The sequence below is a fragment of the Peromyscus eremicus genome, unplaced genomic scaffold (assembly GCF_949786415.1).
Source record: "Peromyscus eremicus unplaced genomic scaffold, PerEre_H2_v1 PerEre#2#unplaced_1733, whole genome shotgun sequence".
In the NCBI taxonomy this organism is placed as follows: domain Eukaryota; kingdom Metazoa; phylum Chordata; class Mammalia; order Rodentia; family Cricetidae; genus Peromyscus; species Peromyscus eremicus.
This window is the reverse complement of record NW_026735968.1, coordinates 60,323-84,636: the sequence shown is the minus strand read 5'-3', so window position 1 is coordinate 84,636 and position 24,314 is coordinate 60,323. Positions and strand designations below refer to the sequence as shown.

The window sequence follows — 24,314 nt, the reverse complement described above, 5'->3', positions numbered from 1 at the left end:
TACATGTATAACTGTGTGCGTTAAACTGGTTTACCTTCACAGCACTGATAGCTGTGTCAAGTGCCGAAACCTCATGGTCTTTGTGAACGTCCAACACCTTGTCCATTTCAGAGACTGGGCTTTTGCAGGTGTAGCAGTAAGAGTCAACCTGGGCCTTTCTCCGTTCCCTCTGTGTCTTCTCTGTAACCGGCTCCGGTGCAGTCTGGTCGTTTTCTGTCCTCCTTCTGTCCAACTCCTTCTGTTCGGCAGACATACTTGGCTCCTCCTCATTCATGAGTTCATGTTCCTTGATGTGCTCGGAGGATTCTGTTCCTTGAGATAACACATCTTCGGGTGTGGATTCTGAATGTGATTCTTCTGGGAAGACGCCTCGACTGACCAGAGAGTCAACGAACTCATACTCATCCTGTACGGGGATATTGTGGAACCTCTCTTCATGTGGCTCAGATAGGATGAGCTCCTCTTGTGGTATTTCTGGAGCGTAAGTGGCACCAGCTGCAAATTCTTCCTCTGGGAAAGACACTTGTACTGGGACATTCAGATGGACCTCTGGACTGGCATTTCCTGCTTCGTTACCCTGGCTGTTTGGTTCATCTACACTCTCCAGAACACGGCTGGTGTCTTCAAATGGAACTGCGTAGCTCATCTTCTGGGTGACCGCTCTGACTTCCTCTGTAACCAGAGCTTTCTGCTGCACCACCACCCCATCACGGAGCTCTATGTGGCCTACAGAGTCTCTTTCCCTGTCAACAGCCTTGTGCTGTTCTTCCAGATTCTTCTCCCAAAAACTAGCTTCAGGCTTTCTCCCAATTTCCCTTTCTGCAACTCTCGGCTGATGCAAATCATCCTCACCAACTGGCTTTTCTTCCGGGCCTTGGCCTTGATCCTCTTGAGTTACAGATGTGTCGTGAAGAATGTCATCTTTGAGTATATACTTCTCAAAATACATACCTGTTCCATCCTCAGTGTCAGAATGTCGCCTTGGAAATGACGCCTCAGAATCCACACTGTCACCTTCCGAAGCTGTCTCCCCTTTCTCTTTCTCCCCAAACGCCTCTTCATACAGATCCTTATATAAAAACGCAAGTGCAGGTGGTTCCTCGAGAAGTTCAGGGTTAACAGCCTTGGCGGTGGTGGGAAAGATCTGACTCCTTGACAAAACTTCTTCCTCCACATCAAACAAAGGCATCCCAGGTGATCTGGAGTCCACCCCTCGGCTGATACCCTTCGACACGTTTTCATCATCTGGTTTTGGGGTGACCGAAGACTTCTGCATCTCTGTGTGAGATAATTCGCTGTAGTCTTTTGCTAGACCGTAAAAGCTCTCATCTAACTTTACCAAGTCATATTCGGGTTCCAGGATGCCTTCCTCTGAACTTCCTGGGAAAGAAGTCGTTGCTTCCATGGCTTCCTTTGGGAATCCCTCAAGACTTAATTTCTGTTTTGCTGAGTCTGGGGAAAGGTTATAATCAATCAAAGTGTATTTTTCAAAATAATCCTCCTCTTCCCTGGAAACTGTGGGTTGAATAAAAGTGAAGTTCCCTGTTTCTGACTCTGTGGCTATCTCCTCTTTTGTCTTCTGAGTTTCCTTTGGCTCGCTTCCTGTGAGTGACGTGACTTTCCTACCAGGGTCTTCTAACTTGTCCTTCCGTGCTTTGGGGGAGGCAACTCCCTCGCTCTCCTCACGCAGGGCTATAGTTTTAAATGAGGCTTTCTCCTCCAAATACTGTAACTTATCTTGCATTTGTTCACTTTCTTCCTGGTCCACAGAAGGGATGAAGGCAGGGGCATGGATATTCAGTATCTCACACCCTTCAGAAATGATGCTGAAGGCACTCTTCTGGTCCTCTGAAAGTCCAGCTGGCTTGCTGGTTATTGCAAAGTCTTCATCTTTCACGGAGGTGCGTCCGGGCTCCTGAGATGTGCCTCTCATAGCAGCCGTTCCATCAGCACTGATTGCTGACGCACTAAGCATAAACTGAGTATAGTTGCTTGCTGCTGAAGAGAGTGGTTCATTTCTGTGCATCTCCTCCACAGTTTCCGAGTGACTCTTTGAAACAAGAGTGGACTGTTTCGGCATCCCGGTCAAGTGATCTTTAGACGTCTGGATAGTGTGGACTGTAGGCCTCTCCAACCATGTTTCGGGTTTCTTCACTGTATGTTCTAGAGAAGTTCCTGAAACAAGAGTTTGTGGTTCTACAGATGACAGCTGAGTGGGCGGTCTTCCCAAATGCTCTGTTTCATCAGGAGTGTGCTCGGATGTCCTTTCAGCATCCTTAGATAGAGATCTTGACTGCATACTCTCATCCGCAGCAGCCACTATAGCACCAAAGGACAACTTTGGCATTACCAACTGCCCCCTTTCCTCGTTGAGACCCGCTCTATCCTCACTTGATTTCTCCAACTCCAGATTTCCTCCCTGAGTCAAAGAAGGGCCAACCATTTTCTCCCCATGGGGAGGCTCCACACGGGAAGACTTGTTTTTTTCTACTAAGGTTTTACTCTCTTCCAGGGCACGTAGTTGGGTTTCTGCTGCCTTTCTCTCCCTAATTCCTGGGTATACCTCTGTGAATATGTGTTCTGGTTGTTCAGCAATGGGGGGTGGTTTAACCAATGAAGGTGGCTGGGCTCCGCCCAAAGAGCCAGCCGATGCTCCAGGCGCAGCTGGAGAGTAGGGTCCACGCCCCTGCTTCTTTCCTTCTGAAGACGCCCATGCCTGCTCTTCCTTTTCTTTCCTCTCCTCCGAAGCAAGAGTCACACTGGGTTTTTCCATGAGCTCTCCACTTGGAGAGATGCGCTGTTCCAGCTTCTCAGCGGCTTTTGATTCTTCCAACTTGAAAGGTCGAGATTCCAGCGTCATCTGCAACTTTCCTGCCGCCTTATTTTCCCTAAGCTGCGAGGGAGCCATGATTTCTTGTTTCTCTGCCAGGTCCCTCTTCTCTGCCAGGGAAAACGAGCTAATTTCCCAGCTATCCTTCTCTGTTGGGAGTTTGACTTCCTCTTCACGGTGTTCCAAAGAAGTGGGTTTTGGCATTTCTCTTCTTAGTCTGTCTCCACCAAGATCAATTAAACCGCCTTCTGATTCTACTGGCCAAATCACTGGCACTGGCTTCTCGGGTTCCTCCATCCTTGTGAAGTCGGATGGAGCTGACTTGGGCTGTTGTGGCATTTTGTCTACTACGTCCGATGACAAGATCAATGTTTCTTTGTGATCACCGCTCGGTTCTTCCTGAAGAGCAGAAATCCTCCACGAAGATGGAGGAGAGATTTGTGGTTTCTGGTGTCTTTGGCTCTGGGTAACATGGGAAGGAACACTGTTTGGGGTTTCTTCCATGGCCAGTTTCTCACCCATGGGGGAATGAGGTTGAATTCCAAGATGTTTGCCACCAGCTGGCGTAGCTGAGCTTATACCCGTTCCCTCCAAATAGCCTTGAGATTCTTTCTCCCCATAATTTTCAGAGTTGGATTCAGGCTGGTTTAAAACTTCTACATTTGATAAAAATGTGAGTTTTTCTTTAAGGTCTTGACTTTCGCTGGATTTAACTGACACATCCTTGGGTTCTTCAGCCAGTTTAACTGCATTAACCTCAGCAGGAACTGCACCTTTAGACTCTACGGCTGTGGCTGCTTTCTCTACAGAGGGACTTGGCTGGGTTTCTAAGTCTTCTTCTTTGTCACTGACTTTATTATCTGGAGTGCTTGATCCAAACAATAAGTTAGACATCCATGATTTGAAGGACGAAATTCCTCTCTTCCCCTTCTCTGCAGAAAGACCTTGCTCAGCCACCGATGACTTCTCAGATGGCCCTTGTGCCAACTCCGGTGTTGCTGGGGCTTGAGGTGTGACATCTGCTTTGACTGCAGGGACAGATTTACTTTGGATGGACACTTTCACGTTGGGGGCTGGTTTTCTCTGTTCATTGGCATCATCTACAGCCTTTGACGGAACCTGTTCTGGTTCTTGAGGTGGCTTTTCACCAGACACCGGCACTGTGCTTGCTTCCTGGTCATTGTCCAGTGTGGGTTCTGCAACTCCGGCCAGGAAACGTGCTGCTCTGGCAGGAACGGGGGCAGCTTCTGCCTTTACCTGTTCCGCCGATGAGCCAGGCTCTGATTTCCGGAGAGTTCTTTCAAGAGGTAGTTTGATTTCCTCCTGGGTTTCTTCTTCGCAAGGCCCGGGAAATTCTGTATTTGTTTTCTCTGGTATCGAATTTTCACTCTCTGTGAAAGAATTGATCTGCCTCTCCTCTGCTCTGCCTCGCTCCACCTTTCCAGCTGGAACCACGGGCTGTGGTTCCTGAGGCATCTTTATTTCTTCAGAAAGGGAAGTCTTAGCGGATGAGGTTTCTATCCTGCCACTAGATACATGAAGGGTAGATACTTGTTCTTGCAATGGCAAATGGGGTTCTTCCACAGCTTGTGGGAGAACCTGCTTTCTGATTCCAGATATGTGGTTTGTATCCAATGGAGCAGCCTTGAGTTTCTCTGGCATCAGCTCATTGCTGTCAGGAGACTCCAGCTGCTGAGATCTTGGTTTTCTATCTTCATGCTGATTGGCCAAGTCCTCTGGCTTTTCCAGAATCCAGGTGTTATCCTTTGGAGAAGAGAGAGTCTCCTTCTCTTTTGTTCCTGTAACGTCGACAGACTCGGTTGTCATAAATGATTTGGATTGCTCCAAATTCTCTTTCCTATCTGAGAATTGTTGACTAGCCAGATCTGGTTTATCTGCGAAAGAGCTGCTCACATCAGGCACCTTAACAGCTTGCCCCTCATGAAGGGTTTTTTCGAGCTCCCTTTGCCCTACAGAGAGGTCAGAAGAAGCAGTCTCTAATGGAGATGTGGCTGGCACAGGAAACTCCCTCTTTTCCTCTTGTTCTTTTCCTCTGCTCCTAAGCTTGGTGGGGCCCATTTCCAAGACAGAAGACGTTGGTTCAGTTACAAAGGGTTTTAATGGGTCTATACCTAAGGATTCACTTCTACCTCTACCACCAATGAGTTCTGACCCAGCAGCTGGTGCTTCTGATAACTGTTTGTGTGTCTCCTCAGGCTCCGGGAGGAGCTTCACGAGATCTCGCTTTCCTGACAGGAAAGCCCCCAGCTCTGAAGAAGATGTCTCCTCTGCTTCTCTGTTCATCTCCTCCCCGAGGGCCAGTAACGTTGGGGCTAAGTCGTCTGACACTAAGTTTTCAGACTCAGGAGACCTTATTATCTCCTCAGGTTTGTCCTTTGGAACTGTGTGTTTGGGTGCAGGTGACACTTGTGGGGGAGGAAGCTCACTGTCTTCTTTCTTTACCTCACCACCTAAGTCGACAGGAAGTTTGGGTTGAGGCCTTGACATCTCTGAGGCAGACACCAAGTTCTTTTTCTGTGATGAAACTGAGCGTTCAGAATCGAGAGCTGTAGGGAATGAAAGGCCTTGTTTGTCTTCTGCCCTGGCTCCCCCAGACACATCTGCCGGCTCTTTGGAAATGGGCAAACCAGGTTTAACATCTTCAGTTTCTACTTTTGACCCAACAGAACGCTGTGATGGAGACGACAGACTCGGAGATGAATCTAACTTCGTTTCTTTCTCTGCTCCTGGCCAAGCTGAACCTCCAGACGAAGAGCTGTCGGCAAACCCTCTAATTGGTTCTTTCTCTTCCCCTATGAGGACTGAGTGCTCGCCTCTGGAGGTGATGAGTGGTGGCGAGCTTCTTCCTAATTCACTCTTCCCTACCCGCTTTAAGCCGGGGTGTCCCTCGGGGCTGGTGAGAGATGAATCTGTCAGGCTTTCGTCTCTGCCTAACTCAGTTAAGTTCGAATCAAGCTTAGTTATTGGCACCGTGGTGGCAGAAAAGCTGGCTTCCGTCTCTTTCTGCATTTCTTCTGACAAAGCTGTACATGCTGGCGGTGCGGGTGGACCATGTTCAGCCTCCCTTTCCATCCCCGCCGAAGCTGCAGGAAGTCCCCTGGCTATTTTGGAGTCCCGCTTCCCTTCCGTTTTCACTCCAGATAAAACCTCACGTCCAGAAATAGATGTTTCCTCTGGAGGTGAACATGGTTTTGCCACTTCAGACTCATTCTCTGACAACATTCTGTGTTCTAGTTCAGAAGTCACAGTTGGAGCTAAATCGGGTTTGACATCCGCCTTTGGCTCCTGTGCCGAGTCAGACAAAACTGAGTATTTCATCGCAGACCCTGGAACATTTGGGGGCCGAGGCTCTGATGTCTGATCCTGTGACGTGCGTGCTGTGGCTCCTTGAGAATCCGGCACAGTTTCTTCCCTTCTGACTTTTGGCAAAGCCATCTGCTCCTGTGCAGATTTTAGAGAGAATGATGCTCTGGGTTCCTGGTCTGTCTTAAGGACGCAGGCTGACTCAGGCGGAAGTGAGGACCGAGGTGTGGGCAAAATGGGTTCGGCTTCTTCCTTTCCCGCTGGGGACAGCGCAGACGAAGAAGCAACTGCCGTAGCTGCTGCTGAGCGGCCCTTAGCATCTCCCTCCTCCTGTTCACTGGTTAAAGGTGGTGGTACCAAACCTCCAGCCTCGGGCTCCAGTGATGTTTGAGTTTTCTGCTGCTGGGCCAGGATGAGATATTCGGATACAGATGTTGAGATTGTTGGAGCATCTGGCGTAATTTCTGCTTGGCCTGTTTGATTTGCTGAAGGTGGCAGACTCAGGTCTTCAGATACAGGCATGAAAGGGAAGGGCCCGGCCTTTTGCTCCTGTGCTGGGTCAAAATGCTCGGGAACAGGTGTAGGCACTGATGATTCTGAGTCTTCTTCATCCGCTTCTGAGAAGTAGGGGTATTCTGGAGCAGACCTCGTAGTTAGTGGTGAGTCTGGCTGGGCCTCGTTGTGCTCTGTTTCTGGGATTCTGTACGGTGGGATTGATACTTGTGATGCTGAATCCGGAGAAAAAAGCTCCGCCTCTTCCGTGTCTTCATCTGACAAAACAGTATGCTCAGATGGCGACGTCAAGCACAGCGGAGAATCGCGCCCCAGCTCTCTTTTCTCTATTTCCTGAGTTGGATAGGGTGAGAACGAGAATTCTGACACAAAGGCAGAATCAGGGGAGAAGGGCCCGATGTCTCCCTCTTCCTGCTCTTGCTCTGATAGATTTGTGGGTGAGGCGGCACCTTTTAGAAGCAGAGGGGATGATGTGTGGACAATCTCTTCCTCCTGGGACTCTGGTGTTACTGATGGTGTTGGTACGGAGAGTTCAGAAGCAGATGTGGAGGGAAGTGAGTACCGCTGGCCTGCTACGGTCCCTCCTTCTGGTAGGACCACGTGCTCAGACGAGGCGGCTGAAGGAAGTGGGACCTGACATTCAGAAAGCATCTCGGCTGCGTGTGGTGGGACAGCGTGTGGAGATGCCGACACCACATCCGGTAAAGACGGCTGCACATCTCCCTTTTCTTCTTCTAACAGGGTCACGGGCTGAGGAATGCCTTTTGGTTTGAATTGGGGCATGTCATCAATTGTTTTTTGGGGGGATTCCTGTGTTACACTTTGTGGAGTTGAGGATTTAGGTGTCAGTTTTGAATCTGACGTGAAATGTTCACTTTCTAGACGCTCATCTTCTGATACAACTGCATGTCTCAGTGTGGCAGCCAGGGGTGGTGGTAAGTGGTGCTCAGAAGCCTTCTCGGTTAACGATGGTGAATGAGAGTATTCAGAGGCAGCATCCACAACGGGGGGGTAAGGCCCCACGTCTTCTTTCTCTTCTTCTGTCATAATCATGGGCTCAGAAACATCTCGGGACTTTAATGGGGGCTTATGGTCACCCGTCCCTGCCAATAACTCTTGCGCAGCATGCTCTGGGTCTGAATACTCAGTAGCAGGCGCAGACTCTGGTGTGTGACACCTCCTACTGTCTGAGGCCTCATCTCCAGACAGGACCAGATGGTCTGGTGTAACTGGTGAAAAGAGTGGGGACTGGGATGCAGATGTCTTCTCAATGGTGGATGGAGAGAGAGAGTGCTCAGATTCAGACGCCGCGGCTGAGGAATAAGCCTCGCGCTCGCCGTCATCCTCCTCCGAAAAAACAGCAGGTTCAGAGGTGGATTTCACATCAGAGAGAGAAACAGCCCCAGCGTCTTGTTTCTCTGGTCCACGATTCAAATCCTGGGGGACCGAATACTCAGATGCAAACGCAGAATCAGTAGAAACAGACTCGCTTTCCTCTCTTTCCTCTTCAGACAAAGAGACATGTTCAGGTGTGAATGTCTTCTGAGACGGTAGAATGGACTCTTCTCTGTGCTCCACTTCAGGGGACAAAGGAGATTTGAAGGGCTCCTCAGAAACTAACGGACTTCCTGGGTAATCAAGTTCTATGATCTCTTCTTCTAGACTAGAATCTTCGGGTTCAGTGGTATCCACGATTTCTAATCCCTTCTCTAGTTCTTGTGAGGCTCGGGGGACAGGTGGCTCAGGTGCAGGCTCCTCCTCTCTATGGACTATGGGCTCAGGCGCATGCTCCTCCTCTCTATGGACTATGGGCTCAGGCGCATGCTCCTCCTCTCTGTGGTCTATGGGCTCAGGCGCATGCTCCTCCTCTCTATGGACTATGGGCTCAGGCAAGGTCAGGTGTTCAAAGGCTGGTTCTGTCTTTTCTATTGAAGTCGGCTCTAGCTCTTCCTTGGCTGACTCAAACTTTTCTAGGATGGATGGTGCCAGTCTTAGTGGTCCTGTCTGCAAAGACTCCTCTGCCTCCTGTGACATGGAATGGTTGACAGAAACCATGTCTTCCTGTGTGACATCAGCAGCTGAGCCTGAGAACACTGAAGCCTCGTTCTCTGAACTTTCCATTCCTGGTGAGTCTGGTTCAAATTCTTCCTCTGCTTTTTCGAGGACCGTGGTTGCTGGTGTGCTGGGTGGCTCTGTTCTGTGGGTCTTTGATTCGTCAGCTGGCTGCTGTGGCACCATCTGTGGAGGTCTTAGATGGTCTTGGTCTGCTGTAGAATAAGAGGACGCTGTGTGCTCGGTTGCAGACATGGCATTGAAGGGGGAATCGACATACACTTCCTTTTGCTCTTCATGACTAAATAATGAGGTCATGGACTTTGGCCCTTTGGAGAGGGCACCTCTCCAGGGTGGAGCAAGCTCTCTCGCCCTATCATCTTCTGGGCTTTGGGCGACTACTTTACTTCTTTGGGAAACTATGTTAGAACCACTATTGCTCAAATCCGGCTCTAGACTAATGGATGCATCTTTCCCTTTCCTGTAATGTATTTCCTTAATTACATAACCTTTGGGCAATGTCCCATAAAATTGTAGAGGAATTAATTCTTCCTTAACTGAATTGAACATCTTAATTTTGTATTGTACCGTTCCTATGTAGACTGGCCTCAACACCAGTGGTTTATGCTCTTTGTATATTGCCCCGGTGATGGGAGGCGTGTTTGACGTTGTTTTCTTCCTTTTTGTTTTATCGTAAGTGCCCATAGGTGACTTCTCTTTCTCAGCATTGAGCCCTGGGCTTTCTGAAATTAAAGGACCATCTTCCTTGTTTGCCAGAACATCTTGCGATTCCAGAGAATTTCGTTTTTTGCTGCCTTTCCGACGTAACGATGGTGAGCCACACTTGGACTTACTCGTTCTTTTCCGCGTCTTTTTGACTTCGTCCACAATAAAGGAAACATTCCCTGGAGGGGAATTCAGAGCTGACCCTTCCAAACTACATACGCCAGAAGTCTGACTTTCTTCGGAAGCCCATGGAGTAGAAGCTCCGCTGGAATTGGTCTCCCAGGTTATCCCACTGTCTTCCCGCTGGACCGCCACCATGGAGAAGGAGGGGTCAGAGATGATACACTCCTGCCTGGTCTTGTCCTCTTCATCCTCCTCTGACAACCTGCAGTTAATGATATCGATAATTATATGTTCCAGTAATAAGATAATATTCATATTCATTATTAGAATGAGTAAAGGTAAAAATAGAGAAATCAATATTGCCTCAAATAGAGGGGTCAATACAAAATAAAGTTAAAAAATTAATGTCAGGAGAGCCAGTGCAGTCATGTAGCCCAGGACAGAGTGACTCAGCAGCTGAAGTTCATTTTTGCACCTTCCCTCTGCTGGGTTTCCCTCCTGGTCCTCCCACGTTCCCCAGTCCCCTAGGCTACTTTGACTCACCAGGACCCTCATGTGACTCTGCATCAGCGCTCTTTGTTCCCACAGTTGCCTCCAAGCCCAGCTTTGGACCGCCCACTTGTGTCTGCTTCCTAAAAGGCCCGCTGTGGATGCTTACCTCTTCTATGTGTCCATCCTCGACACCCACCCACCCCCACTGTCCTTCCAGGCTGGCCTTATCAAGCATTTCATTATCACACTCCTCATTAAAACAAGTCTCAATAAGCTCTTCATACTTACAAAACAGGAAGATCAAACTCTGAGGCTCCCCAGTTCCTATCTGATTTTATTTCTAAGTACCTGTTGCTGCCTCCTCTTACATGATTAACTTCTTTTTTTTTTATTAAGAAATTTTTTATTCATTTTACATACCAATCACAGATCCCCCTCTTCCCTTCTCTAGCCCCTCCAGCCTCCCCCTCCCAACCCACCCCTATTCCCTCCTACAAGAAGGTACATGATTAACTTTTCTTCTCTTTTCTTTTTTTTATTTTTCAAGACAGGGTTTCTCTGTGTAGCCCTGGCTATCCTGAAACTCACTCTGTAGCCCAGGCTGGTCTCAAACTCAGAGATCCGCCCACCTCTGCCTCCCAAGTGCTGGAATTAAAGGCGTGCGCCACCACCACCCGACATGATTAACTTCTATTGTAAATACAATCATGTACCACAGAATAGCACTTGGTTAACTGTGGACCACATTAACAACCATGGGCCTAGGAGACTGGAGTGGAGCTGGGGACTTCCTCTTGCCTAGCATCACTGAAGCCATCATAACATCATAGCTCAATGAATTACTTACATGTTTGTGATGATATTGGAAAAAAAAAAAACCAAAACCCTAATACACTTCCAGTTGCATAAAAGCATAACACGTAAAGTATAAAATGCTTTGTAATGAATAAGCTATGTTACTAGTTTATGCTCTCTTGCTTTATTTTGGAGTATATTTCTATAAAAACAACAAAAACAAAACCTCAGCATTTGTCTAGCATGTGAAGTACTGTGGGTTTGATTTCCAGAACCATAAAGAAAAGTTTATGTGAGACTGTATGGCATGGCATGCCAGCAGCTGCCTGTCCCATATCTACTGTGCCTCCTAGTTGCATCTGGAGGCTATACCTCAGGCGTGTTTTCTTAGCACTCTGTTTATGTATTGACTCATCCTTACACCTCCATAATGTATTCTATTACTATTACCTCTTGTGCACGTCTAAATTCTGTCTACCCAGCAAGGCTCAGTTTTAAGACTTCTGCTGTGACTGTTCCTGACTGATTTAAGCAGCTTTGTTGGATATTGGCCATTGCTTCGTAAACACTAAGCTGGAGATTAAGACTCCAGGAGTCTCTTCTCCTAGGAATGTAGCTATAATTTGAGATAATTCCAAAATGCTAATTGGCCTGTTGTACTTGTCTACAACAAAAGAAACAAAACTATACAGCCGTTAAGTGTAAATGTTAAAGGTAAGCACTTTTTAAACAAAAGACATACGTAACAAATTTAGACCCCTTATTGACTTTTTAAAAAAATCATTATAGTCTCTCTGCTTCTGTGACTGGCTCTAGACTCAGGAGTACTTCAGAAACACCTGTAGGGAGCCTTAAGAAAATACCACCACCACCCACACCTCTGCACAGACCCTGGTTTTCCTGTTAGGACACATCTGGCCATTCCTATACTTTTGCTATACAACTCTGGGCAGCTCCGGTTTGCACACACAGTTGTGAAGCACTTTCCTGAACAAACCAATCGCTGAAACTCACGCAGCAAGTTTACAGAGTCTTGCTGGCTCTGGCCCTCTCCTGATGTGCTGGACTCAGCTGAGGAACAGGACTGAAAATGCCCACGGTTGTGTTCAAGCCCCCTTGCTAAACTTCAGCATCCCCCAGGTGTCTGTTGCAGAGGGCCCCCGATGTGCTGAGCTCTTACCACCTCAGTGCCTAGCACAGTGGGACATTAGCCTCCTCCCATGCGCAGCCAGCCTGCTTTAAATAACAGAAAGTTTTGTAGATTCCTTTGGAGGAAAAGCCTGGAAAGAAGTAGGAAGAATTCATTTTCCCATTTTCCTGACATCTCTGCTCCCCTTTACTTGTTTTGGTATCAAACCATTAAACTTCATTGGGAATTAATTTTGGTCCTAGACTGAATCTTATTTTCTTTTCAGGCTCTTTTCCATATTTAATTGAGGTTATTCTTCAAAATGCTCAACTCATGCTGTTCTTTCTCTAACATGTCACTCCACAGAAATAGGATGGAATTCGAAATGAAAGTTATGCCACAAGTTTGGGAGTCAGTGTTGGGATTGCCTGTGAGTGTAGTCGCATTATAAAAGCAATTAGAAATTCAATTTAGAGTCCATTATTGATTGTAAATTCAGTGTACTCAAGCAGAAGCGGTTTCATTACCAGCTAGAATGAGTTCAGGAGTGCTGAACAGAGCACCCGAAAGGTAGCAATAAGAAAACAGAACCCTGCCGAGATAGAGTCACCTAATCAACCATGCGTGTATTCATTTACTAATTATTTCTACACTTAATAAACTTTTATTAAGTTTAGATAGTAAGAAATATAAATATAAAGACATAGGTCCTTCCCTCACTAATTGTAGAGGTCAAACCCAGGACTCTGTGCATGCTGGGCAAGGAAGTTACCACAGACCAACATTTCCAGCCTGAGACCATCCTCAAGAAATTGAAATCTACTACAGTGTGATAAATAGTGTTAGGAGAGAAAGAAAAGGTCCAATGAGGACAAAAGGGGAGGTTTCACAAAAGAAAGATGCTTGTGTCCAAAGCCGGTTTACAGAAGACATGGGAATTTGGAAATGGATGAGAAAATGAGGTGTTATGAATATGGTAGAGCTTACTCCAGGAAAGGGCCACAAGATGTGGAGACTGTGTATATGAATAAGCAACAGCTCCCTGAGAGACTACGTTGAATTACCAGCAATGTCTTAGTCACTGTTCTATTGCTGTGAAGAGACACCATGACAACAGCAACTCTTATAAAAGAAAGCATTTCACTGGGGCTGGCTTACAGGTTCAGAGGTTTAGTGCATTATCATCATGGCAGGAAGCATGGTGGCAGGCAGAGTGGCAGGCAGGTAGACATGATGCTGGAGAAGGAGCTGAGAGTTCTACATCCAGATCCACAGGCAGCAGGAAGGGTGAGACACTGGGCCTGACTTGGGCTCTCAAAACCCCAAAGCCCACCCCCAGTGACCCACTTCCTCCAACAAGGCCACACCTCCTAATATTTTCAAATAGTGCCACTCCCTAGTGACCAAGCCTTCAAATCTGTGAGCCTATAGGGACCTCATTCAAACCACCACAAGCAGCAACGGAGAATGACTATCTTACCATGTATTAAGACATAACCCCAAAATTAATATTATACTCCATCTAAAGGAACAGCAAACTGACTTAACAGGAGATAAATTGTCCCTAGAGAGCTCAGGAATGTTCCTAGGGTTTTTTCTCACTGTGTAACACAAGTCTTTGCATTCAGGTATCATCTGCTTGTAGAATTAAAGATACTGGCTATGAAGATCGTCTCCTCTGTTCCTCTCCCACTGCATTCTCACAAAGCAACTTTCTGATCATTTCTCAGCTTCCCATGTAGACATGGGTGAGGGTGTGAGGTAGACGCCCCTTCAGAGTTGAACAAGAAAGAGATTCAGCAGGTGTGAGTCAGGTCAAGAAAACAATAGACCAAAATCAGAGGTGAGTCCTGAAGGCTCCTTTTGAGAACTGCCTTTATCTGACTAAGGAGGTTTTTTTTTTTATTATTATTGTATTTGCTTAGACTGTTCTTTAAACATTATGAATCAATGTCAGTTTTATTAAAACGATAGACATGATCATATTTTCTCTTTTATCTTGCTCATGTGAATTACAGCGACCAATATACAGAAACCAACTTTGATCTCCTGAATGGCACTCAATATGGATATGATGTTATACTTTTTATATAATGCTGGATTTGGTTCTACCACATGTTTAGGAATGGTGCATTTTTCATGAGTAATACTGGACTGCAATATCCTTGCTTATAATGTGTTTTTTCAAATTTAGTATCAAGATCAGGTTGCTTCATAAAACAAAATTGGAAATTATTCCTTCCTATATTATTCTCTGGAGCGGTTTGTTCTTCAACTATTCTTCTTCGACAATTTCTTGAAGTCTTTCAGATCTGGAGGTGTTTTTTTTTTTTCATGGTAAGGTGTTTATTTGATTATTTACTTGTTTTGGTTTTTGGAAACAGTCTCTTTGTATAACTCAGACTCACTTCCAACTTGTTATCCTCCTGTCTCTGCCTTGGATAACCGGCATGTACACTGCGCACATAGTAATGTTTTTTTATAAGTAATTTACTCAGTAAATGAATATTCAGACCACTGTGGGAGTTTATTTTGCTTAAAATGTATCCACTTTAACTTTAAATTTGGGGGGCAGGGTTAGAATTGTTCGTTCTTTCAATATCTTTTAAGTATTTATAAGGCACAAATTTCATCCACTCTTTTCACCCTCTGCATTCATCTTCTGAGGGTTTTTCTTTCTTCATAAATATATAAGCCAAACATTAGAAGTACAAAGTTTGAAAGAACCCTATATAATTATAGTAGAGACTATATCCTATCTCTCTAGTATTAGAGCAAGTGGACAAAAATATCCCTGTGGATAAAAACAAATGAGGACACAACTAATCCAGTAGATTTAGTGGGCACATGTGGTGCATTGCTGAAGGAAGAATTTTATTAATACTTTGAAATAAATCGTGGCTTTGTTGATGTTTTCTATCTCATGACTGTCTTCTCTTTTTTCTTTCTTCAATTATCCTTGGATTCAATTGGCAATATTTTTTTCTAACTTACGATAAGTTCTTATATCATAAATTTCCAAACCTTCTTATTTTCTAACATGTAAAGTCAAAGTTATACACATCACTTTATAGCTTCAGATATTTCATGCAGAAGTTTTTATGCAGCATTTATTGTTAATCATAAAATGTTTTAAAATATTCTTTGTGATTTATTTGGTCCATATGTTGCATAAAAATATGTTTCTCAATTTCAAAATATATGAGGATTTCCTTGTCATCTTTTCATTAGTACTTCCTAGTTTGATTGTATTACAGTTGAATGATTCATTTTGTATTATGGTATACTTTTAACTTTGTTGAAACTTTCTATATGGTCATATTAAAATGTCTTTGTGCTTATGAAAAGAGCTTATGTTCTACAGCTTTTCAGCAATGCATTTCTTATGTCAACAAAATCAGTCTGTTTATTGTGTTACCAAGTTGTTTTTGCCCTTAGTGATATTTTTGTCTGCTTATTCTAACTCTAAAGAGATGTCAATGTCCTCTACTACAATTGCATGGATTTTTTTTAAGCTTTGCAATTCTATTAAGTTTTGATTTATGTGTTCTGAAACTGTATTGATAGATTAAAAAATGAATTTAGAACACTCATATCATCCTAGAAATTTAAATTTAATCTTAATAAAATGTCCCTTTTGAGTGTGTAGTGATTTTTTTCCTAGTCTGTCAAAAATTGATACTAATAAACCCTGCTTTATTAATAAGTCTACATCAGATGTATTTTGGCTGTTTACATAATTATCTTGTTGTGTTTTTAAAATTTTTAATTGTCCTGCATCCTTATTGTGGTGGTTTGAATGAGAATGGCCCCAGTAGGCTCATATGTTTGAATACTTGGTCCCCAGTTGGTGGAACTGTTTGGGAAGGATTAGGAGGTGCGGTCTTGTTGGAGGAGGTGTGTCACTAGGGGTGAGCTTTGAGGTTTCAAAAGCCCATGCCATTCCCAGTTAGCTCTCTCTGCCTGGTGCTTGTGTTTCAAGATGTGAGCTCTCAGATACTGCTCCAGCACCATGCCTGCCTACCTGGCTGCCATGCTACCTGACAAGATGGTCATAGACTCACCCTCTGGAACTATGAGCCCCAAATAAATTCTTCTTTAAGTTGCCTTTGTCACAGTGTCTTATCACGGCAATAGAAAAATAACTAAGACAGTTGTGTTTTTGATATGTCTCTTATAAGAAATATATAAATATTTTTAAAATCCATTCTGATAATTCACATAGAACACTGATTCATTTAAACATAGTTGAGGCTAAATTCACTGTCATACTGTTTACTATTCATATTACCTATGATTCTTTTTTCTCTTCTTTCTTGATTTATTTTGGATTGAATAATTTTTGTTATTAAATTCCCCCTCTATTAGTCTATAAGTTATATTCTATTTTACTATTCTTATAGTGCTGACCCTAGAAATGTCAACATACCCCTTGACTAATTAATGTCTAGTATAAATTGGTACTTTCATTTTTTCTTAAACAATGGGAGTATCATGAATCACTTTAATTTCAACTTACAGGCCACTGTAATTATGTATTTTAAGTCTATATGTATTTTTAAGTTTCACAAGACATAATTACTTTTGCTTTTTAAAACTGTCAATATTTACTTAGATTTACCTACAAACTGAACCTTTGATCCTGCTTCTTTGTTTCTGTGTGTCCAACACTCTGTCTGAAATCATTTCGTGTAAAGGTCTTTTATACCCTTCTTCTTAAAGGGTATAAATTTTTCTAGATTATTAGGTACTCTCAGCACTTTAAACCATTATTCCAATATCTTCTGTCTTCCATTGTTTCTGTGAGTAAACTAGCAGCCAGTTTGTTACTAATTTTGTAAGCAATGAGGGTCCTCCAACCAACCCTCTTTGGAAAATTTGATACTTTCATTTTCAGAAGTTATTTTCATATGTTTAGCTATATTATATTGCTCAGACTTTGTATGAGTTCTCAAATCTGTACAATAATGTTTTTCATCATTGCTGACACATTCTTAGCTCCATTCTCTTTTCAAATACTTCTTTTGCTGTATTATCGCTCATCTCTACTAATATTCCAAATTTTCATAAATGATATCCTCATTATTCTTATTATATCCTATTTCTGCTGTTTGGTTGCTTTCCCACCCAGTATGCTAATTCTGTGTTTGATCATATCTGAACTGCTTACTAAATCGTCAAACATATTATTGTATGCTGTGACACTTTTCAGCTCTAGAATTTCTGTTTCTTTGTTTCTAGTTCTCTGACAGAGTCCTGTCTTGTTTATTTCTGTTCACTCAACTTCATAAATAACCTAAACATTGCATAAGCATCATTTACTACAGAAAGCCCTCCCTTCCTATAGCAGTCTAGCTGTGACCTGAATAAATATTGCTCTTTGTGGAACGACAGCTTAAAGTACTGAGCATGCCCAAGTTGTCCCCAATGAACTAATCTTTATGGGGAACTGAACCGCTCCCCATAGGGAAAACTCTGGTGTTTTCTGTGTTTGCTGCTGCTATTTTTCCACTTTTTTATTGTTTGACAGTTTTATAGATGTATATAATTACTTGTATCCATTTTCACCTCCATTACCCACCCTTACCTCTCTCATTGGCACTCATCTTCTGGGTAAGCCCCTCCTACTTTTCTGTCTTTTCGTATGTGGGCTCACGTATCCCAGCATGAAGCAAGGGCAGTGTAGCTGTGAATACACTAGGGAAGAAAGTGACATCTCTCCTCCAACTAGCATTCATTGCCAACAGTCTCTTTGGAAGGGCGGGTCTAATGGGTCCTTCCCTCATCCATGATGAAATATTGATGGGTCCATTCTTAAGCAAGTCTTGTGGAGCTAACCACGGCTTTAGTGAGTTCATGAACGCAAGGCTATGTCATGTTCAGAAGACATCTTTCATGTTTTCTATCTTCCCATCCTCGGCTCCTACATTCTTTCTGTGCCCTCTTCCACAATGTTGTCTGAACTTTGTGGGGATATCATAGCTGTCTCAGTGGGGCAGAGTACCCCACCTGTCACTTATTATAGGCATTTGCCCATTTGTGGGTTTCTATATCAATCACCACATGCTACAGTAAGAAGCTTCTTGGGTGACATCTGGTCACAGCATTAATCTATGGGTATAAATTGAGTATTTAGGAATCAGTTTAGCTACATGACTGTTTAGCAGCACAATGGCAGTAGGTTCCTCTCCAGGGCCTATGACCACCCAGATCAAAGACTCTTGACCATGCGTACAGAAACAGGTAGAGATTCCCTCCCTGGAGCTGGCTTCAAATCCTATTGGACAGCAGTTGGTTACCTCAGTAACAGCCATTCCACTATTGCACTCAAGAGCACGTCTTTCTTGGTAGGTCATTGTTGTGGCTCACAGGGTACAGAGCTAAGTAAAACTGTTGATGGCTTTCCTCCTTCAGTAGCCTGCATAGCAACTTCTGGGACCATGCAGCCTAGCTGTTATGGAAGAAACTTCTAGCTGAGTACCAGCTTGATTTCTCTATGACGTGCAACCAAAGTGTGTGATGTTTTTAGCAATGAGGGTCTGACCATCAAGATCTAGTGGTCAACCAAGAGAAATAGTAATATCCTGTATTCTTTGGTGGGGGCTTAGGGAATCTCTCTTCCTCAACAACTCATAGGGAGCTATCCCACACCTGATGCTGGGATTTTGTTTAATAGCCCAAGGCTTCAGGGAGGAGCATTATCCAACTTGGAGGGTATGCCCATTCAAATCCCTCCCTTTGGGGATTATATTTTTTAACATAGTTTTTTTCTTGATTCTTTGGGAATTTTACAACATGCACCCCAATCCCACTTATTTCCTAGTCTTAAAAGAATGAGAGACAGAGTGATACAGGATGATACTGGGCATCCTGTTCTGGCTTGCACGTGTATACACATCAGTACATGTACCAGCATACACACACACACACACACACACACACACACACACACACACACACGCAACACTCAAACAGAAGAGAACAAAAAAGAATTGTGAATGGAAAGGGTCTTATGGCCTTATAATATTTGGACCAGGGGCCAAAGAGATAGCTCAGTGGTAAAGAGCACTAGCTGTTTTTCCAGAGGACCCAGGTTCAATTCCCAGCACCCACATGGCTGTTCACAACCCTCTGTAACTCCAGCTCTAGAGTATCTGACACTCTCTTCTGGCTTCTGTGAGCATCAGTCATAAACAGGCAAAACACTCATACACATAAGAGATATTTATTTTGTAACATAAGCAACAAAAGAGAGGGAATACTTAATGTCCAAACAGGAAGTCTTAAAGAGGGAGGTGTATCAAAGTAGAGCTGCCCAAATAATGATCTTTCACTCATGATCACTATTTTTGTTTTGAATTAGTACTCTCCATTCATTGCTTAAAATGCCACAGTTGTAAACAACTGGAAAAGGTCCTCAAAGACTTTGTTTCTATTTGTCATCCGGACTACCATTTAGGAACTTGCAGTTCCTTTCTCTGATAAGCAGTTAAGGTTGAATTCAAGTTCTCTATAGGAATTAGGAATAATACATTGTGTTTTCATGCCTGTTTCACTTGCAAGCAATCACCAGGTGCTAACAGGAAATGCACTGAGTAAGAGAATGCAATGGGCCATTTTCCCCCAACTTAATCTTTTAAATATATTAAATATCTATTTTAATAGCATAACAATGGGAAAGTCACATATGATCCTTACGCTACAAACTTTGAAAATTGTATTTTGAAGCATAAAATGCCAAGCAGGCTTGCAATCTTATAATAAAAATTATAAGTATTGTATGCCATCTCCTTTTTTAAAAAAAATCAAGAATTCTTAAAACAATCAGTGATTCCATAGTTTTCATTTAATCAAGAATGAAATCCCCTGCCAGGTGTGATGGGACACTCCTTTAATCCCAACACTAACTAGGGAGGCAGAGGCAGGAGGATCTCTGAGTTTGAGGCCATTCTTAGCTACATAGTGAGTTCCAGGACAGCCAGGGCTATGAAGAGAGACCCTGTCTTGAAACAACAGCAAAAAAAGAATTTAACATCCATGTCCTTAGAAGAAAAAAAAAATAACATTCCTTAAACAAAAAAAATTATTAGCTATTAAGGAGACAGGAAAAAATATGAAAAAGGGGACACAAAAACAGATACAATTAAAAAATTATGAATCAATGAGTGAAGAAATTATGCTGCAAGAAAAAGCTCTTACAGGTATCCCAAAGGCCATTCAGGTTCATCGTGGGTGGAACGAGCACGTACCTTGTCTTCATGATGAGCAGATGTTTCTGAAGCCTGTGACCCAGGGCCTTCTGCCCTTTGAATCCCAGTTACTGTGCCCTTCGTGAACTATGATGCGGCCACGTGGGGTCTTACCCTTCAGTCCTCTGCTTTTTCTCTTCACTTGGAATGACTCATCTCTGTACAGATTACTGATGCTCTCTTTGGAGACTAGCTCCTACAGCAGCTTCTCTGTGGAAATGACAGAGTCCGCAAGCCAATGCAGGTCCCTCCTCTCAGCTTCTAAAGTCTGGGTGCTGTTGTCTCAGATGAGTCTGTCATGCTACATCCGAGTTCTTTTTACACATCCCCAAGCTCCTTTCCAGCACTCTAAACTTGCTAGGAGTTGGGCATCATGCCACGTAGCAATTGTTGTCTATAGTTTTCATTCATTTATTTTGTGTATGTGTGTATGTGTGTGTATGCATGCACATGCACGTGTTTGTGAGTGTACTCTGTGTGTGTGTGTGTGTGTGTGTGTGTGTGTGTGTGTGTTACAATGTACATGTAGACGGCAGAGGACAACTGGGAAGAGTTGGTTCTCTTCTTCCACCATGTGGGGTCTAGGGATCTAACTCAAGTCAGGCCGCCATGTTTGGTAACAAGTGCCTTTTATATTGTATCATCTGGCTGACCCCCAGTGATAGTTCTTCAATCGTCTTCTTTTTATAAATCTTCCTAACCATTCAACTTTATTTTCAGAGCAACAGATCTTTTACTCTTAGGCTTACATTTCACCTTAAGTAAGATTTAATTAATTGTATTGTAACAACACAAATACAACCAGTGAAAGAAAGGTTCAGAAGCAACTTAAAATGACCCTACTTAAAAACATAACTTAGGGGCAGGAGGGGTTGAGATGCAGACTGCTCCTGTGAAGGACCTGAGTGTGATGCTCAGCACTCACATCAGCAGGCTTACAACCACCCATAACTCCAGCTTCAAGGGGATCTGACACCCTCTTCTGGCCTCTTCAGGTACTGCACTCACATGCACAAACCTATACACATACACATAATTAAAAGATAGAAATTAGAAATAAACCTTTAAAAAACACATCTTAAAATAATGGGTGTTATTGAAGAGAAATCTGCTAAGTAGTGTGGTTAGCTGGCCTTGAGCATCAGCCTTTTCTGTAGGGAAAATGGAAAGCTCTGGTAATTCATTCGGTTTAGTGACCGTGGCTTAGCCATTCCTTTCTTTTCATTGCTAGCTCCCATCCATTGGTGCTTACCCCTGCGCAGTGGTTGCTACCAGTGAAACTGGGAAACTTCTGCAGTCTGCAGTGGCTTCCAGCTGACTTCAGAAAGGGGGAGAGTCACTCATGCAACGAGCCTTTATTCAATCAAATTCTGCACTAATGCTATTGTAAGCGTGGTTGTATAGCAAGATTACTGTTCAATGAAAAATTCCTAAAAGTTCTTAAGAGTTCACCTAGAATTGACCACTTTTGGCTGAGCTACAGACTTGTAGAAGAAATATAAATTATTTTTGTCATGTTTCCATCTTCTGAAACTTAGGGCACGTCTGAATGAAGCTACTAGAGGTGACTCCATAGTAAAGCAAACTGGGATTTGCCTAAGCCTTCCTCTGTACAAGAATGTCACTAGACACTAGATTCTCCTAGCTGAGCTTGAGAACACTGTTTCCTGCTCCATCTGTACAATACTATAGGAATAACATGTGTGATGTAAAGATTTACATCTTCTTAGTGCTTTAAAAGGAGCATTTTATCTGTAAAATACCTTAAAATACATGATAGCAAGTTACTTAATTTCTTATTCCAAATGTTTCTCTTCGCGTAGACAGACGTTTGTTAGCATGACTCGCCCAGCCTAACTTCCTTTTCCCACTCTTCCCCGGTTCACCGTATTCCTCGTGCTGTGACTTAGATGAGAAAAGGCTTGTGGCACTCTGCGGTGGATGCAAACATCTGTCTAGTTCTAAAGCTCGGTTATAGAATGCACATTATTGTCCTAGATGCCTATGCCGCATTCTCTGATATCAGCTTTGTCAGTTCACAAAGGTGACATATTTACCTTTATCTACCCTTCTGTTGATTTGCCTGTCAATTGTTGGAGAACTTAGAGAAGGAAAGAGGGTCTTGTGCTGTATTCTCCTTGCCAGGTCCCAATGTAAAGGACAGCAGCTGGCAGGGCCTGAGGGTATCCCTTGATAGCAAGAACAGCTGTGATACCTAACCCAGATGCTTGTGAGTGTGCACCACAAACTGCTGTGTTAAGCTGTCAGACCAAGAGACACCCACCAGTCAGAGATCAGCAATACCCGATCTACAGGCTTCCCCCGGATACCCACACAGCCACGACATGCACAAGCTTTAAAAATGTCAGAACTGTGCTGGCCGTCATAATACTTCAGAGGCAACACAGATTAATTTTAAAGGTGTATTACCTGTGATCAATGATGCATAATCTATACTGAAGAAATAGCTATTAACCTGGAAAGTCTAGGTTTGATGATGGGGGAATTAAATTTGGCATTCTTTTTTTTTTTTTTTTTTTTTTGAGACAGAGTTTCTCTGTGTAAACAGTCCTGGCTGTCCTGGAACTCACTTTGTAGACCAGGCTGGCCTCAGACTCACATCTGCTTGCTCTGCCTGCCAAGTGCTGGGATTAAAGGCGTGTACCATCACTGCCCAGCAAAGTTGGTATTTTTAAAGGAAATGCCTTAGGTCACTTTATCCTCAGGACTATATGACCATGGTAATGTGAGCAGAAATCTGGAATCTGGTTCTCTGGGCACTCACCAGGTGTTTGGTTTTCAGTAACAATAATAAGTTACACTTGTGAATTACTTAGTGATTTTCCAAATACTTTTACATATGTAGTTTCCTTTTATCTATAAATTCACTGTCCTGGCTAGTCTTGTGTCAACCTGACAGAAGCTAAAGTCATCTTAGAGGAGGGAACCTCAATTGAGAAAATGTCTCCATGAGATTGGGCTGTTGGGCCTGGCGGGTGGCACATGCCTTTAATCCCAACACTTGGGAGACAGAGGCAGGCCGATCTCAGTGAGTTCAAGGCCAGCCTGGTTTACAAAGTGAGGTCCAGGACAGCCAGGGCTACACAGAAAAACCCTGTCTCAAAAAAAAAGATTGGGCTGTAGGCAAGCAAACCTATAGGACATTTTCTTAACCAGTGATTGATGTGGGAGAGGCCAACCCTTTGTGGGTGGGATAATTCTGGGCTGGTGGTCCTGGGCACTATGAGAAAGCAGGCTGGGCAAGCTATGAGAAACAAGCCAGTAAGCAGCACGCCTCCATGGCCTCTGTCTACATCAGCACCTTCCTCCTGGTTCCCACCCTGTTCGACTGTCTTGATGGTGAACTGTGATGTGAAAGTGGAGGAAAAACGAACCCTGTCTTCTCTAAACTGTTTTTGGTCATGGCATTTCATCACAGCGATAGAAACCCTAAGACATTCACCACTCAGTTTCCTCGACAAAATTTAACACCTATCACCTTTCAGACTCAGTCCATGAAAGTAGAGCAGAAAATGAAGGGCCAGCTCTCCTGTTGCCTAACTTTAAGAGGATAAGTGCTAAGAAGAAAATGGAAGGTGACGAATGGGATAGAGAAAGTAGCTATGAGTTGGAGCACCATGTTGTGTATGTGATCAAGGAAGCCCTCTCGACTAAACAGATATCTGAAGAGAGCCGTGAAAGAAGAGAGGGATTAAACATGAAGAACAGAACAAAGACAACCAGGGCACAGAAATGAGACTGGGCTCACCATGGGTAATAAAGGCAGCGTGGGGGGCGGGGTGAGTTGGAGCAGAACAGAATATCTAAGGTGAGGTCAGAGGTATAGATGGGGGCCAACCCACCAGGGCCTGTGGGAGGCTTGAATTTTACTGTGTGTAAGAAGTAAGCTGCTAGACCACCAGCCCGGCCATCTTCTAGTGAGTCAGAGATAGTCAGCTACTCGGGCTAGGACAGCTAGGGACTCAGTCAGCCATTAAATATCTTAGCCCAACACTGAGCATCTTGACACTCCCTACACTTTTTATGCCCATGTACATACACATACTTGTAATTGCACACG

General features: G+C 43.8%; 1 protein-coding gene across 1 annotated transcript in view; it reads right to left on the bottom strand.

The window, feature by feature from the left end:
• The window catches only part of Cmya5 (cardiomyopathy associated 5), a gene marked incomplete at its 3' end in the record, with an annotated part of 56,261 nt that overhangs the window by 5,985 nt on the left and 25,962 nt on the right, over nucleotides 1-24,314 (bottom strand). The window contains exon 2 of the mRNA XM_059253125.1: nucleotides 35-9,830. Within this exon, the coding sequence (XP_059109108.1) occupies nucleotides 35-9,830 (9,796 nt within the window). The remainder of the gene's footprint in view (nucleotides 1-34; nucleotides 9,831-24,314) is intronic.